This window comes from Thalia democratica, chromosome 2, assembly GCF_965202585.1.
Source record: "Thalia democratica chromosome 2, ktThaDemo2.hap1.1, whole genome shotgun sequence".
Classification (NCBI taxonomy): Eukaryota; Metazoa; Chordata; class Thaliacea; order Salpida; family Salpidae; genus Thalia; species Thalia democratica.
In genome coordinates, this window is record NC_139166.1 from 46,873,746 (window position 1) to 46,891,423 (window position 17,678).

The 17,678-nt window shown below is 25.3% G+C and overlaps 1 protein-coding gene across 1 annotated transcript; it reads left to right on the plus strand.

The window, feature by feature from the left end:
* Nucleotides 1-737: 737 nt before the first annotated feature.
* On the plus strand, nt 738-16,807 carry LOC145849792 (nostrin-like). The gene is made up of 15 exons (XM_082954849.1): nt 738-817; nt 1,474-1,559; nt 5,414-5,560; nt 6,715-6,796; nt 7,563-7,625; nt 7,717-7,812; nt 9,168-9,302; nt 9,388-9,477; nt 9,684-9,809; nt 10,147-10,323; nt 11,416-11,547; nt 11,937-12,018; nt 12,276-12,341; nt 12,444-12,620; nt 15,336-16,807. Exons 1-15 carry the CDS (start codon nt 791-793, stop codon nt 15,593-15,595), a joined length of 1,746 nt encoding a protein of 581 aa, XP_082810975.1. The 5' UTR covers nt 738-790; the 3' UTR covers nt 15,596-16,807.
* The last annotated feature ends 871 nt before the right edge of the window (nt 16,808-17,678 follow it).

The window sequence follows — 17,678 nt, forward strand, 5'->3', positions numbered from 1 at the left end:
CAAATATTTTGAGCGCTTTTTTTCGTTCAATAAACTATAGATAAAAAATAACTTTATTGGGAATTAACAGTACATATACCAACTAGAACTGTTAGGAATTTTCTAAAAATCAAATAAAAGTTATAATAAATCAAAAACTATAAATATATAAGAAGTGAGAAAATTAGAAAATGTTGCATATTTGTTCATAAATAACTTTTTTCTTAAATTTTTAAAAATCAAATTTTTCAAAACCATTTGCAGAGCATTAACAATCAAAACTAACTAAAGTGCGAAATGATCATTACTGCTTCACTATAACAATGCTTTTGCATGAAACTTGTAATACTTAATTGTAAAATAGTCTACACTGAGTGTTTTCTAAGTAGTAAAACAGGTTAAAAAATTTGTTCTAATCGGTATAGTTTTTAGACATTTCAAAGTTTAAAAGTTATCCTTTTTTTTATTAGAAGCTTTGTTATAATATTAAACCAAATAATTTATAAGTTTCACCCTAACAACTAAGTTTTACGAGGTCCTTTAAACTGTATCCATGTGGTTTATGTCTAGATAATCAAAAGGTTTTATGTACACTAGTTCTTAGGGCCAATTATTTTGATATTTTTTATTGTTGTTAAATAAACAATCAAATATCCAATTTACACAATCTAAACTATTATTAAGTTTTTCCATAAAAAAATTGTTTAAACCATGTAAATAAATATACATTTATAATTAGAAAAATATAATATTTTTACAGACAAACATTCTTCAATTTATCTAGTAAAAAACTGTTAATTAAAAAAAAAGGATGACTCATTTTCGTCATACTTTCATGGTTAGTTTTATTTTATTATTCTTAAAGTTATATACTGAGAAAATAATTGATAGACTTGTTATCACTTACACATAAACTAAGTAAACTATTTTGAAAGTTTTAACACTCCTACAGCAAAAATCTTGACTACTTTGAGAAAAAATAAATGTTAGGAATAATTAAAAAGCTTAGAACAAAATTAGAGCTTATTTTTGATCTCAAGTTGACAAGAGGACTATGTATAAAAGCTAAGTTTAATTTGACTAAAAGCCTTAAATTGAAATAAAAAAGTATTTTCTAAGAAATTTTTTGAAAAGAGATAATACAAAAACCTACTATTTGTTTGTTTTTATGCTTCTACTACACAAGTTGAATTTTTTACTATAGTCAAAAGCCAAGAGTAACTTAAAAAGAAGAAAAGACAAGCTATTATGACAGTGTAAGTTTTCATTTTTTTATGATAATTTTATCCCTTGTACACCTCACAGAAAGTTTAACATTAAAGATTAATAGTGAAAGTATTAATGTTTTTTGTGTTGGGTTAATGACCTAGAAAAACAAATTAATAATAAGTTGTAAAATAAAAGACTCATAAATTGAATATTTTTTGAATAACCTTTATTTGAGTATTTAATTAATTTTATATTTCTATAAAGCTAAAGCAAATATTTTTACAGGGTATTAATGGGTTTGAAGAAATGAAAAGATACACGAGATCTGGAACAGATTTTGGTAGAGAAATAGTTGCAGCTTTAAGTGAAAGGTATGTGATAACAAAATTAAAATAAAGCAATTTTATAAGATGACGATACTTATTTAGTTACAGTTGACCAGATAAGATTTAAAATTTACTTTAGTTTTTTTAATGTATGCATTGTTTTTTTTTTTATAAATAAAATCATGTATCACTATATTAAAATTGATGTTTACTTCTTAAAAAGATAATAAATGCTACAATATGAGAACTTTAAATAGTTTTAATTTTAGTATTATTTATTTTTAAATTACTTCAAACTGTAAAAACTTTTCTTTTTCTTATTAACAAATTTATGTATTGATAACTTAATTGATTATAATAAAAAATGTAGAAAAAAAGTCTGTATTATAAATAGTAATATATGTTTTATGTCACTATAAATAAAAGTAAGTTGATTCTAAACTATTATTTAAGTAATAGTGGCATTACATTCTTTTTAATAGCTGAGTCATTGTTACTGTTTACATATTTTTTAAGAATGATTTTACAGTTGTTTGTTATAAGCCAGTCAGTAGCTAAAAATAAATTGTTGAGTAAGAAATAGTTTTTGATAAATATTTATTGTCTGTTATCATAATAATTGTTTTTATATATGCATTTTTTTACCTTAAAATTTTTTTATGTTTTTTATGGTACTTCCATTGAGCAAATGCTGTATTAGCCCTGGCAACTTTTTCCTCAGAAAAGGTGTAATAAAACCTGATCGGTGATCGAAGAGGTGCTTAAAAGTTGTAATGTGAAAGCTTCATCAAAATCCTCAATGGGAATTCCCAACACTGAGGTTCCTCTGATACAATAAATGTTTCATATTGATCTGATAAATAAAGTATAAGATTTCTACCTCATTTGATTGAGGATTTACATCTTCAACTTGTGCAACAAACCACTTGAATCCGTATGGCAAAACAATATACTGCACAATGAAGAAGGAATCAGTCACTCTAGAATGAATTCAAAACTGACCCCAAATCTCCTGATTGCTCAAGAATTGTAGGAGAAGAAAAAATTTTAGTGAAATAGTCTTTTTTAGCCCTTTTTTAGCGCCTTCTACTAGAATACTATGAAACTCTATAACTTTGATTGCTTATATCTCAAAAGCTATTTTTAATTATATAAAACTATAAAAAGCAACTAGTAGCTTAGTTGTTAATGCATAAAAAAAGACTAAAAAATTATTTTACTCATTTATAACCTTATTAAGATATTTTTTAACCAAAAATAAGACTACAAATTGAATAAATGAAAAACAACTTAATCAAAAAATTTATAAGTTGTAAGAGTTTGTATAATTAAATTTTAATATAACTTTTGTCTAAACCAGTGGTCTTCAAGCTAATCAAAGCACCCTAAATTGCAAAGTTAAAATTCTGTGTACCCTAATGTGCCAATATCTATTATAAGTTTCAAATTTTGTATAATATTTAGTACAGGGTTTCCTAAAAAAATTTAAACTGCCTAAGACCTTTTTTTTTTGCTCTTCATCACCAACTAAGAATATTTAGTGTAATTTTAAATTATGGCATTATTGCCCCATAGATTTCCTAAATTTTATCCATAATATCTAGTATAAGTTTAAAAACTACACTAAAAATCCCTAAGACCTTTTTTTTTGATATTCATCATCAAAACCAAAATATCTAGTGTAAGTTTCAAAATTTAGGATAATTTTTCAAGTTACAATTCATGCATCACATAAAACATTTTGTTCACCCCAAAATAACTTTTGTGTAAACTAGTGTGCACTTGTGCACACTTTAAAGACCACTGGTCTAAACAACTATATACAGGTATTTATAGTATAAAGATTCTAAAATACTTAAATAATATAAGTTATGTATTCTAAACTATAATAAAAATATGTTGTAGTTATATGTTTTGAGTACTATGCAATAATATCTCTAAAAGTTGTCTTGTATGTTTATATGTTGGCTTGAAAAAATTCAAAGTATTTTTTGAGATATGAGCAGTCAAAGTCGGTGACCTCAATAGGTTCCTAATGGAAGGTGCAAACTAAAAACGCAAAAAAAGACCATTTCACTAAAAATCTATCTCCTCCTTCATTTTTTAAGGAATCTTTTTTTAATTTTCTCAGAAAATGTATTATTAAATTTTAAAAAGATTAAATGAAGGATATTTTTTAATTTTTAAAATTAAAATTTTTATTAAAAAAAACCAGCTATTTTTTTTTTAATCTAAAATTTTTATTTTTAAATATTTATGATATTCCAACTTTTAAAGTCTTTTAAACTATAAAAGGAACGTTTCCTGAAGGTTTGAGGTCTTATCTCAAAAAATGAAGGAGAAGATAGGTTTTTAGTGATTTTTTAAATTTCCGAGAAAATTGACCCTCAAAAACTTGCGGTTCATACATTTGTATAGGAAACTTTTTATGAAAATTACAATATTTCAATAGTTAAATAATATTTTTTAATTCTATAAAAACTGGCTGGTATTTTTTACTTTAAGCTTTCACATAAGATCCAATGTTATTTTTAGTAAAAAAAAATGTCAGACCCCCCTATGCCCTTAATGGAAAACAACTGTTAATGGAAAACTACCGTTTCTCAACACTGAAGTAAAGCAAGTATCAAACTAACTACACACAAATGTTTACAGAAAACCAACAGACACGGGTCTAGTTTTGCAATACACCAGTATTTGTCCAAAATTTTGGAAACTCAGTTTGATGAACTTTTATCTAAACAGAGCGCTAAAAATATGCTCTAATTTCACAGCTTTAAAAAAATTACAAAAATTAAAATCTTATTACTTAAGAATCAGTATCCAAAAAACATTATAAGAGTCAAAAATCAACAAATTTGTTGAAATTCATAAAATTGACAACTCAAAATCAAACAACCAAAAGATTACCACTTTAAAAAAAAATAAACAGACATTGAAAACTGCTCTTATTTCACAACAGTTTACGTTGGTAGTTGTTCATTACGTTTTTAAAAACAAATAGCATCCACATTTCAAAAACACAATATTTATATAAAACCGGCCTACACCAGCAAAAAAGTTTCTGACTACTTCAGTAGCAAAAATAAATGCTTGGAAGTGTTTGACGCAAATGTTATTTATAAATACACCTGCTCTGTGGATCAGAGCATCTCCTATATTGGAGACACATCACGACAAGTCTTCCAACAAATTACAGACCACTGTGAAACAGATAAAAACAGTGCAATGTTCGACCATCTTTATAATTGCACACGCTGTCAAAATCTGACATAGTTCAAAGCTTTAAAGTTTTGAAGTGACATAGCCAAAGCAAACTCTACAGCTTGGAATCAATGTTGATTGGGTAAGAACAACTTGAGTTAAATATGCAAATAGCATTAAATGGAAAAGCAAAACTATTAACAATTTATTGCTTAACATATCTTTACTAAAGTTTTAATTGCTAGAGTCTAAAATTTGTGTTAATTTGAATTAGTTTATAAGTTGTAATTTAAACTTATTTTTTAAACAGTTTTACTAAAAAAAAATTTTCAAAAATATTTAGCATTTACCACTTGATAATGAAACTTGTATAGTTTTGAAAATGTTTGTAAAATAAAATATGAAATAAAAATGAGTAATTTCTATAAACTTAGTTGCAAATAGTATATAAATGGTTTTATAAAATTTGCACAATAGGGATAAAAGCAGTGAAGCAAATTTTAAACAGTTTGATTTCCTATAGTTTTATATGCCTTCATTGTTGTTGGTTTTAAGTACACTGTGGTTTTAAACTTACTTAATAAATAAAACAAAATGAATGGTTTTATAACTTATTGTTGAAATTTAAGGTTTTCCAATAACAGCTAAAAATAAAACTTGGCTAGTTTTAAAGTTTCAACAACATAATATTGCAGGATTCAACTAGAGCAAATGTACTCAAAAAGTCTGAGAAGGCTTGGTCAAAAAATTTCAAAAGCTTCCTGTTTGATAATATCTTCTCCATTAAGCAGTGCTTGGAACACTGTTGGCCTAGAAATGGAAAAAGAAGCAGACATTCATAAGTTTGTAACATATTTTACTTTATTTTTAGTTCATAAAATTTTTACTATAATAGGTTCATCATTGAAACACTATATTTAGTTTTTTAATACTATATATATTTTTTTATACGCCATGTTATTGTATGTTTAGTTTTAATATTTGTAAACTAAAAAGGTTGAAACTGTTTTTGTAATAAGTACTTGTATAACAACTCACAGTGGGCTGGCAAGCGGCCATTGACCAATTCAGTGACTAAAAAGTTAAACCAAGAAATTTATTTAAATGTTTTAGAGCTGGGCTTCTGCTTACAAAAACTTTTTGGAGCTGGGTTTCTTTGTTAGGTTCTACTATTCTTTCAGTATAGTAATAGTTACGTAAGTTTAAATGTAGCAATTTTTTGCTTTTTATGTAATTTAAAAATAAAAGTGTATTATTTCTCATTTAAAAAAACTGCTATTCTTTCTGTAAAGTCATTGGTGTTTTTCGAACAATAAAGGGTATTTTTAAGAGTTAAATTTATGAAAACACCTGTCACAGACAATTATTATTTTTATGTTTTAGCAAGTATGACAAGAAATCCATATACAAATATGTATTTAAATGGAATATAACAGTTTTTTTAGGGTTTAGGTGATTTTAGTAGGAAATGTGACTTTGTTGAGGTATTTTCTATTTTAGTCCTAAAGTTTAATTATAAATTAAAACTTTTACCATTTGAAAAATAAAAACAAACCATATTAGGCTTTGTTCTAGTTGTAACACTGAGTGTAATTATAAGTTGTATGATAGTGCTTTTTGTGACAGATATATATCAAAGACCACTCGACCCCCCTTTTCAGTCCACTGTGCAACTTTACTTTATTGAGTTCATGTATTAGCTTGAATTTTTTTTAATGAGTTTCTAACTTTAAATGCGTAATTTAAGTACCTCTAGAATGTCTTAATACAATCACGTTAAATACCCATATAAGGTGTGTTTATAAATACACCTATTAACTTTAAACTTACTGAAATAAAAACTTTAATTTGATTGATATATTTTAATTAATTTATTCAATTTAATAACTAAATAATTAATTTTAAGTGTAAAAAGTTGAATGTTACCTTATTATTATAAGTAAGCTAGTAAAGAGTTTATTTTAAAAATACATTAATTGTCTAAACATTATAAAAGGGACTTCTGCGCTGATTTACATGAAAGATGTATAAGGCCACTGTCTACTCTTACTGAAGCACAATTGAAACCTCGGAAAATCGTTAGTTTTTATATTTTAGTTCTTTTATTTTAAATAGACCTAAAATAAAAATATAATAATTAAGTTATTTGATTTAGAAAAGATGAATTTAAACTTATATGAGTATAAAAAATGCTGTATTGTTTTTCAAATAAAACTGTTTTTCTCTAAGCGTGAATCAATAAAACTTTGAAGTCTTAAAAATTACAACAATTTTACTCAAACTATTCGTTTTTGGTTTAACTTTTTAATCTGTTTTTTATACTAATTAAAATAACTTTTGTTTTGTTATAAATTTTTAAATAAATATTTTAGTCTTCTTTTGAACTTAGATAGTTTTTATATGTCACCTAAAGCATCACTTCATAATATTTAAACGAGATTTTTTTTGTCAAAAAGGTGCAAAATGTTTGTAAGCTAATGAATCTAAACTCACCAGAGAAAACTTGTAATCATACTTTTAATGTTAAATTATTGTGTTGAGCATATATTTAAGTTTGTATCATTTTTTCACAGTTTATTTTGTATATATTTTGAAAAATAGCTAGTAAATTTTTGCATCATAACTTAAATAAGTTATGAAATACTTATCATTGTCAGTAATTTTAAATTAGAATTTCAAATTTCTTTTAGTTAAGCTTATTAAAAATTTACAACTCTAGGATGATGTTTTTGTAAAGCATATACTTAGTTACTCTTACTAGTTTTAAAAGTAATCATTTATACCTTTTTTTTAATGTTTCTCTGCTACATTTGAAACTTGTATTGATGTGTTGATTAACTTTAGGCTGAACAAAGAGTTGAATCTAGTTTCAAAGTATGGAATGAAAAGTATGCCGACCATGTTAAAGTATGTTTTAGCTTTTCGTTATATTTATTAATAATCTGTATAGTTTTAATGCTTTTGTTAGCTTTAGTTAATTGATTTTGAAATGTTTTAGTTAAAAAAGAGAATGCATGTTCAGAGACGTGAAAATGAAATGCTAATCGAACAAATAGACGGACCAAGAACTAAAACGGAAAAAGAACAACAAAAAGTTAGTATTTAGTAGTTATGCTTTAATTATATATTATTTCCTTACTAAATTAGTTACACTTTTAGCATGTTGTAACAAAATTACTAAATATTTATTGGTTTTGTATATTTTTTGTACATAGTATTTTTTAGTTTATAATAAAGAAATTGTTTCAAATGAACAAACTTTGCATAAAAGTTATGCCTAGTAAATTTACATAAAAAATATTAGCAGCAAACAACAAACATGACAATAATCAATTTATATTTATAAAACTATTAAAATTTAATGTTATTATTAAAGAAAAAGTGGTGAACAGCCAATACTACATAGCGAAGCATGTATAACTTGTTTTTATGTAAAAAATTGTAATGTATAAATTTGTTTAGTTTTGTTAACAGTTTACTTTTTTGTATATAAATAAGTTTTGATTATAAAATGTCTTTCTAATTTAAGAACTTAAATTTTTAAAACAGCGTGATATTTCTTAAGGCTCTATTGTGTTTTTGTATAATTTAACGCGATTATATGACAAAGATATTTTGTTTGTTAATTAATTTTAATTTAATAAAAAATAAAATGAAGACTACATGACTCTGTTTATAGTTAATTTTTGGCCTTTTTGTACATACATATGTTTAACAAAATATATTTAGTTTATTAGCGTTTGTAATACAATAGATGATTTTAAAGTGTTCAGCTTATTTTTTTAGTTGTCTAATTTTATATTATGTTTTCTTCAAACTTTTTATTATAAAATTAAAAATCAAAAAGTTCCAAAACTTGAAAGTAATTTAGTGTTCCTAAATAAGTTGTATTATAAAAAAATACTAAGATTAACAGTATATAAAGTCAAGTTTGTTTTTTTATTCTTACTTTATTGGTACACTTTTTTCTTATATACAAGCTTGTTTGTAATAGTTGTCAAACTTTATAAGGCAACAAAATTTATAAAAGCTAGTATTTATACTTTAAAACAAGCTGTAATAATTATTACACAAAGTTTATTATTATCTTTTGTGTAAATATACTTCACAAATGTATTATATTTTAAGTGTGTATTGTACTTTTTGTTTTAAATTTATAAACACATATCAGCTACAATGTAAGTAACAGTAATAATTACAGTAATAAATTATTAGTAAACATTTTAGTTTTATAACTGTTTTATACTTTATTGTACTGATTAAGAATTCCTTAATTTAAAAAAGTATGAATAAAAGTAGTTTTTCAAATACTCCTTTACATAAAGCTAAAAAGAAAATTTTGTTTAAAGTGTTAAACTTATTTAAAAACAATAAAAGTTTTAGCGTCGTACCTAAGTCATTTTGTCTTTTCTGCAAAACTGAATTTAAAAAACTTATTTTATCTTGCAGTTGGTGAACAAGCAAGCCCGCAGTGAAGATGTGATTCGCAAAACAGACGGCGACTACTACAACTCGCTCATGACGCTGGAACGAAGCAGGCAGGAGTGGGAACTGAACAGTTTCCAGTGTTGCGACGATATAGAGGTATTTGTTTAAGATTTATAGTTTATTTTATTGAAGAGTTTTTAATCTGCATTTGAACTGTATGAAATACTTATTTTTTTAATAGAATATGGAGGACAACAAGTACAGGGAAATCTGCCACGTAATCCGACAATACTCTGACGTCATGTACGACCTTCCTTCCAAAATAAAAAAAGTTTTTCTTTTGTTGTACTTGATTTTTAAGCAACTAAACTTGCTTTCATTTTTTCTATTTTTATTTTTTATAAGTTTATACAAATTATTTTTCAACTAATAAATGTTTTTTTTGTTTTACTTGACTTTTAAGCAACTGTACTTGCTCATATGTATTCTGTAGTAATATAAGTTTTAGTTAATTATTTCCAACGGATTTGTTAACAGTGTTGTCGGATAATCGACGAAGCGGTTGATGAGAAGCGTCTGTCACCTTCCAAAGAAATATCCGTTGTTGCTGAAAAATGCAAGGGAGCCGATTACTATTCTGAACAGATACTATGCGATTATTATGTTAGTTTTGAATTTATAACATATTAGAGTAAATATACAATTATTAATTTAAAACTATGAATTAACAGGTTTTTTTAAATTAATAAGTTTAACATTTTACAAAAAAGAAAAAAACAGTTTTTAAGAGTAGAAACAGTTTGCTGAATTCACAATGTAAACACATTGCAAGTGCAAACACAAATATTTAGATGTTCAGTCGAAAGTTAATAATTTATTTGGTACCATTGAACACATGCTTCGCTTCATGCTTTTTGCCTTAAGCTCAAGCATAAAATGAAAAATTATACTTTTTATTTAGTAAGTTTTTAAGTAGATATTAAAAAACCTAGTTTTTTAGCAAGAAAACTTCAATTTTCCCATGCAAGTCAATAGGCGCAAACAGTCATTACGGAGGCTTCTTGAGAAATATTTGAACGACTATCAAAAAGAAACAATTCACAAAGACGGTTTGAAGCGCATTGAAGAACAATCAATGACCAGTGAGGGTTTAAACATACAAAACAAATTGCTGCAGGTTTATAATTGCTTAAGTTAGCTAATGAGTTTGCACAAAATTTGATACATATCTTTTTTGTGTTTAAAGATTAACAAATAAGTTACAATAATAATAAATCTGAAATAAAATAGCACAAATTACAATCATATTTGGGCAATACTTATACAAAAATAAACTTAAAAAAAGTTTTGAACATTATTTGATATTAAAATTCTAAGTTAACTCTTAAAAACGTGTATACATACCTGACAATAATAAAATTTTACTAGATATACACCAAAAACAAGTATTTTAAATATTGTATTAGTTCTCCTTTAAGCAACCTTCTGTTTAAGTGGATTATCATTGTACATAGTTAGCCAAAAATACTTTATTTATAAAATGTATTACTTTGATAAACTGTTTGAACAAGAAGCATAGTGGTGTTATAAATAAAATGTTATAGTTTTTATTAATGCTATTTTTGAATTTGTCTTGAGTACACTATATAATTAAATTTTATTAACTATATAAAAACTACAAAGGTTTAAATTTGTAATAACATAGATATACATAACATTTTGTTGTTTTAAATACTTTTACAACGAATTTTTTTACGATGCAAATATTATTTTAATTTTTTTCATATTGAATTTCAATTGGCGTATGTCACAATTATAAAAGCTCTAAGGTGTGGCCATATATAGGAAATAAATGAACTAAAGCTACACAAAAAACTAAATTGTAGGAGAATTTGTTTCTTTCAAAATTTAAAGGACTATAAAAAACAATCTTACTTTATTTTTTTGAATATATTATGCTTGTATCTTATTTACGACATTACTGTTAGTTAGTCTCAATTTCTTTTTAATCTTGTTAAAAATGCCATGATTCTAATTAAAAGAAAGTTCTGTATTCAATTTATATATATGGTCTTTTCATTTTTTCAATGCTTTGTATTGTTAAATACTGTATTGAAATGGTCACTGAATACTAAAGTGTCGTTTGAATAAGCTTTATAAACAGCATGTGTTAAATAAACATTACATATCTGTTACAAGTGCCAAGAAAGTTCAAAAATTCTACATTTTATAAATTCTAGATATTCGAATAATTTAAACTATTAAATAGTCAACTGCAACTTTGAATTATTTGGATGTGATCAGATTCAAGCTGAACAAAACATTGGCGACAATTGACGGCAGCTCTTCAAAACCGACTCATTTGTTTGAAAAAAGTGTTGAAGAAGTTACTGACCGACAGGTACAATGTTAAAAAGAAACGAGAATTCTAAGTTTAATTGAAGTTTTTGTTGTAATATTAAGGAGTTTTGTGTACAATTTTTTATTTGAAATGTTTTTTACTTCAAATTTTGACTTTCAAATACAACCGTACTATTAAAAAACTAATAACGATGAGTAAACGACCTAATATTTATTTCATTAAAGTTTTACGTACATTTTTAAATAATGCCAAAGCCGTTATAGGATTTATTATAAGGTAGTTTTAATTGTGTGAAACATACATTATAATTTTATTAAAAATAGAAAAATCTTGCTATAATAGAATTTTAATAATCTAATTAAAATAGTTAGCGGTTCAATTTAGAGTATATACATTTTTAAATTCATGACCAGAGCATTAATTTTAAGGGCATTAAATTTTCTGTACTCAAAACAAGACCTGGTGATGACCTTGAAAAACTAAAAGAAAGAAACAGAAGAAAATCGAAAAGTTTGTTATGTTTCATAAAACATATAATAAATAACTTTAATTTAACTTGTATTTGAGTTGTTTTTAATATATGAAATTAGTTAAAGTAAGTTTATATATATTTTTAATTTTCGCTTGTAATAAACATCTATTATTGTTTGACTTAGTTTTTCTACAAAAATAACTTGTTAGCTAATTCTTATAGTAAATAAGATCAAAGCATTGTGTTGATTTATTTTTATTTATTCAAAATTATATATTTGTGTTACTTGATACAGGTTCGTACAATGACAGCAACAAATACAAAAACTACAGCACCATTTCAGCAGCTGGCAGCTCCAATGGTGGGTTCAGTTTTTTTTTTTTTTTAATTGGCGATATTTGTTCTCGAGCTTTTTTAAACTTTTACCAACTAAACGCGTCAACTACAATCTTTCTTAATTTAGTTGTCGAGTCGAGCGGTCGAAGGTCGTCGAGAAACCAGCAGGTGGCGACGGTGAGAGCAAACAGGAATAAATCGAAGCAACTAGTTAACTTGTCCGACAACAACTCCACCTCCTCCAGCGGACACTCTTCCTCACAGAAAAGTCACAAGGATCCTCCTCCGAGCTATGAAAACATAGGTTATTGTTTGAATTGATATACTTTTAAAAATACTATGGAATTTGTACTTAAGTTAGTAAAAGAATTAGGATTTTTTTGAATAAATGTAGTTACTTTTTTTCAGCGATGAAAAGAGTTAACTAAGTGTTTGTAAGTTTTATGCGTTTTTCTAACTTTTGAAGTTTTGTTTATTTAGTTAAGATATATGCCTCCCTTATCATTTTACGTAATAATTTATATAATGTTAGGGTATAATGAAACCTCTTAAAGAGTTTAATAAAAATAGAATTTAGTTTTTACGTTTGTTTTTTTCGAAAGATATAGTTTAGACTTGAAGTTGACAAATTAAATTAACTCTTTCACAGTGATTAATTTAGTTTTTGCAACATTAAAGCTAATGGAGGCTTTTTAAATTATAATTTTTTTAAATGTTTACAAATTTAAATTTTTACTCAAATTTACTCTCTAGTAGTTTAACAGCAACATAGAAAAGTTATTTTTAAAGTTTTTATTAAATCTTCCTTAATATTTAATTAAAAAAGTATCATTGAACGAAGAACAAAAAATACTTTTTAAATAGTTTTCAAATTAAAGTATGTTTTATAATTGTATTTATATTGCTAAAAAATGTTCTGACCCAACTTTGATATATTTTTGTGGGAAGTTTTTAAACAATAGATAAATTTATTCATAAAAATTATCATGTACGAAAGTAAAGGAAACAACTTTAAAAGTTCATTGAAAAAGTTATTTTCTATAGTTTTTCATGAAAATCTTCCCAAGTAACTTTAAAACTTTTCATCAATTAAAAAAAATATTGTATGAACAAATTTTTATTAAATATTTCCAAAAAAAAAACATCACCAAAATATTTTTGAACTGTTATAATTTGTATACAGTTTTTTTTAATAAAGCTGTCTTAGTTATGAAAAAAGTTAAACAAAGCTTTTACTTTGTTTATACTTCTTTCGTTCAAATAAAAGCGGTACAAAATACGTTAGATATAACATGCTCTGATAAACACCAATTATTTGAATTTATATTATCTTCTTTTTTAAAACAGAAGCTTTTTTTTAAGGTATACTTTATTAAAGCTAATTTAAGTGATATATGCTATTTTTTTACATAACTTAATTATTTTGTATAAAAATATTTTTATTCGTAAAATCTTTTGCGTCAAGTAAATTTCATTATATCCCAGTATGACTTATTTAAAAAAAAGTACTGTGGAAGTATATTTAATGGTATGTATGGTGTTTTTTATATTTAAATAATAATAGATTATGACACATCATATTTAGTTATAAAATAAGTTATATTAAAACAGTAATTTGAAAGGTATTCTATATACCTTCATTAGCAAATTGTTATAAGAAAATAATTTTCTTGAAGTTAAGTTGTTTATAAATCCAAAGTTACCTGAAACAATCACAAAACACAGCTTTACGAACAATTCTAAAAAATGATAAGTTAAGTTGAAATATTGATGTTGTAATTTTGCTAACAATTGTTTTAGGTAGCTTGCGGCTATGCAATGATCAATTCTCTTGATTTTCAAATTTCAAGTGCTCGCCTCTTTATGTTTATACCGCCATATATGTTTTGCTAAAAAAATATTTTTGTTTTGTGCTTTTGCTAATTGTTCTTATAATGACAACGCCTGTAAAAACTTTTCTTTTTATTCCTTTAATTACATGCTCTGGAACACATAATTTTGAAAACTCAAGTTCAATTTCTCCATATTGTTATCATACTCTTTTTTGCATTTTTGTTGACAAAGCAATTAAGAAGCAATTTTAAATGCTCCAGACTGTTTCTTAGTGATGATTAATCATCTAATTATTTAGTATGTTGCTAAAAATTGAAAACCATGGTAGAATTTAAAATATAGTTATAGTCTAACTTTAAAATGTTTGAATATATTATTTAAAGAATCTCAGCAATAACTGTCTCAAAAGCAAAAAAAAAAAAAACTTGTTTTTTTTTTAATTGGTGCATAGTTTTCAACTAGTTTTTAATATTAAAATAGGTTGTGATATATTTTTGTAAATTTCAGCTGTAGAACCACATTTTTTAGATTTTTAATTTTACTTTTGTATTCTTACTTCTTTTTTTGGAAATTCAGATAAACTACAAGGTTTAGAAGTATATGAAAGTTTTATTTTAAAAAGCTTTTTTGCCGATCATTACTTCTACCCCAAAAAATATTGTGTTTAGAAATTATTGTTTCCAAGCATTATCTATGCTTTTTTCATCAAAAGAAACTATAAACAAGGTTGCCAAAAAACCTTAAAACTTGGAAAAACCTGGAATTCTAACATAATAAGTAGTAAAGTTTCGATTTGACTCAAAAAATAAATTTTGATGATAACGAAAGTTTTTTATTAAAAAACATATCTGAAGTAGCTTTACAGTATCTTTTCAATGTTTTTATAATATTTTACATAAATTCTTACTTTAAACTTAACTTTAAACTAAAAATAGACCCAAAAATGTGTATTTTAAAAAATCTGGAGGAAATTTTGAAAACCGGGCGAAAATTTGCCAAAAACATTTGGCAACCCAAAAGGAACATTATGTACAACAACTATACGTTTTACTAATATAAATGTTTCACTTTTTTGTTAGACAGAAATAACTAACATCTTAAATAACTTAAGTTTACGTTTTCATGCAACCTGATCAACAAAAAACTTGAGACTTATAAATATATTAAAAAATATTATTTTTATCAGACAAGGAAGGAAAGTCGCTCGCATCCGCCAGCAACGATGACGTCACAGAGAATCGCAACGTCATCTGCCAGTGCGTCGCCATCTACGACTATAGCGCCACCCAGCAGGACGAGCTCACCATTTCCGTGGATGACGTCATAGAGGTGTACGAGAAGGGGGAGGACGATTGGTGGAGGGGGGCGCGGGTCGACCAGGGAAAAGTCGGGTTGTTCCCCGCCAATTACGTGCAAATTCTCAATGATGATGAAAATTTTGTTTGAAGGAGGCAGAATAAGTTGAAATAGATTGTATGTCGGAAGATTGTATCAGGGTTGCCAAAAAACCTGGAATTTGAGGCGTTTTGAGAAAATACTGGAATTTAGAACAAAAATCACAATGAACCTGAAAAATTTTTGAATTTTTAACATTTTACATGTCAAATGATTAAATATAGATGAGACACGAAAAATATTTTGTATAAAAATAAATTTTTGGATCGTTTAGAAATTTTTATATTGTAAAACACATTTGAAGTAGCTTTTCAATTTTTTAATATATTTAATAAAAAAATTTCCCTTAAACTTTATTTTGTATTAAATACGGACTAAAAACTTGTACTGATAAAATCCTGGAAGAAGTTAAAAAAACCTAGAACATGATTCAAAAAACCTTAGGCAACCCATTTGTATTTTATCAATTAATTGTTTTATTTATTCAATCGTGTTTCGCTTCCAATCGATCTGTTACTATTTTTAATACGAGTTCAATAGATACGTTAAATATGAACTAAAATGTTTATACGGTGCTAATGTACAGGGTTGCCAAAAAACTTGGAATCCTTGAAAAACTTGGAGTTTGACAGTTTAAGCTAAAAACAACTAGAGAAACCTGGAATTTAAGAAATTAAAAAAAAAAACTAGAATTTTAAACAAAAGTCACTAAAAAACCTGGAATTTTAAGCAACTTTTACATGTTAAGTAGTAAAATTTTGATTTGACACAAAATAATCTATTGTATAGAAAACATTTTATCGTCTTCATCAAATTTTCTTTTTATAGAAAAACATGTTTAAAGAAGCTTTAAGATATTTTTTCAATTTTCTTATACTAATTAACACAGTTTTTTACCTTACACTTAATTTTAAACTAAAAACGGACCCTAAAATGTGTAAATTTGAAACCTGGAAGAAATTTTGAAAACCTGGAAAAAGTTTGCCAAAAACATTTGGTAACCCTGTAATGTAACAAATAAAACTATTTATGTTTGCTGACTATAACTTCATATTGTCAATTTTTGCTTTGCCAACGTTTCAAGTAAAAATAATAATTTAAATCAAGTTTTGTGATATAATCATTTGTCTTAATCCTTTTGCCTTTCCATTTTACAATTTGAATATGTTTTAAATCAAACGCATCTATCATGTAAAATAGAACCTCACTATTTTTTTGTTGTTTTGTTTCATTATAATTAATATTTGTATGAGTATTTATAGATTAAAGTTTTCTTAAAGATAAATTAGATTGTTAAGTTTTTTAGGCATTTTTTTCCTTAGCATGTTCAATAAAGGTTCATATATGATATTATAAATTTAGATAAATTTTAAAATATGGTATTGCTTGTTTGTATGTTTTTTTTTCGGTTAAATCAGTTAGTTCTTTATATTAATTTTGAAGTTTTTTTGTTCAGTGAGCTTTAACTGATTTTTTATGCAAACATTTATACATTTGTGAATAAATTTAATGGAGCTTTTGATTTTTTTTAACTGATAATGTAAACCAAGGCTTTAATATTTTAGATTGCTTGTAAAATATTTGTTCTCACTTTACAAAGCAGCTTACAACTTATCCAGTTATTAAAAACTGGTTAAGGACCATAAAAGTAAATTTTACATGCTTACACTGAGTTGTGTAGAAAGTATGCTGAAAAAAATCTAACTTTTAACATTTTATACATTTTTTAGTAAGTAATAATCCAATTATATTTTTGATAATTTCATAAAAAAAATACAATCACTGTTTATTTTTGAAGAATGTTTAAACAGATTGTTTTTAGATACAAGTTGTTTTAATAGGTGTAAAAGAAATAATAAAAATAATGTAAGTATTGCAAAACAGACAATAAACTTAAAGATATAAAGTAGAGTTTGGTATATTTCTAGCAATCAATAGTGTTGAATTTATCTTTTCATTACCGTGAGTAAATTCTTGTCATCTTAAATAATAAATTATATTGAGACTGCCAGGTTTTTATTAAATCGAGAAAAAATCCTTTGACACCTCGAGATTTGTACTTCTTAAAAAAAGTTATAATTGGTTTAAACTTGATAAAAGTAATAAATAGATCCCAAACTCCGAATTGTTGAAA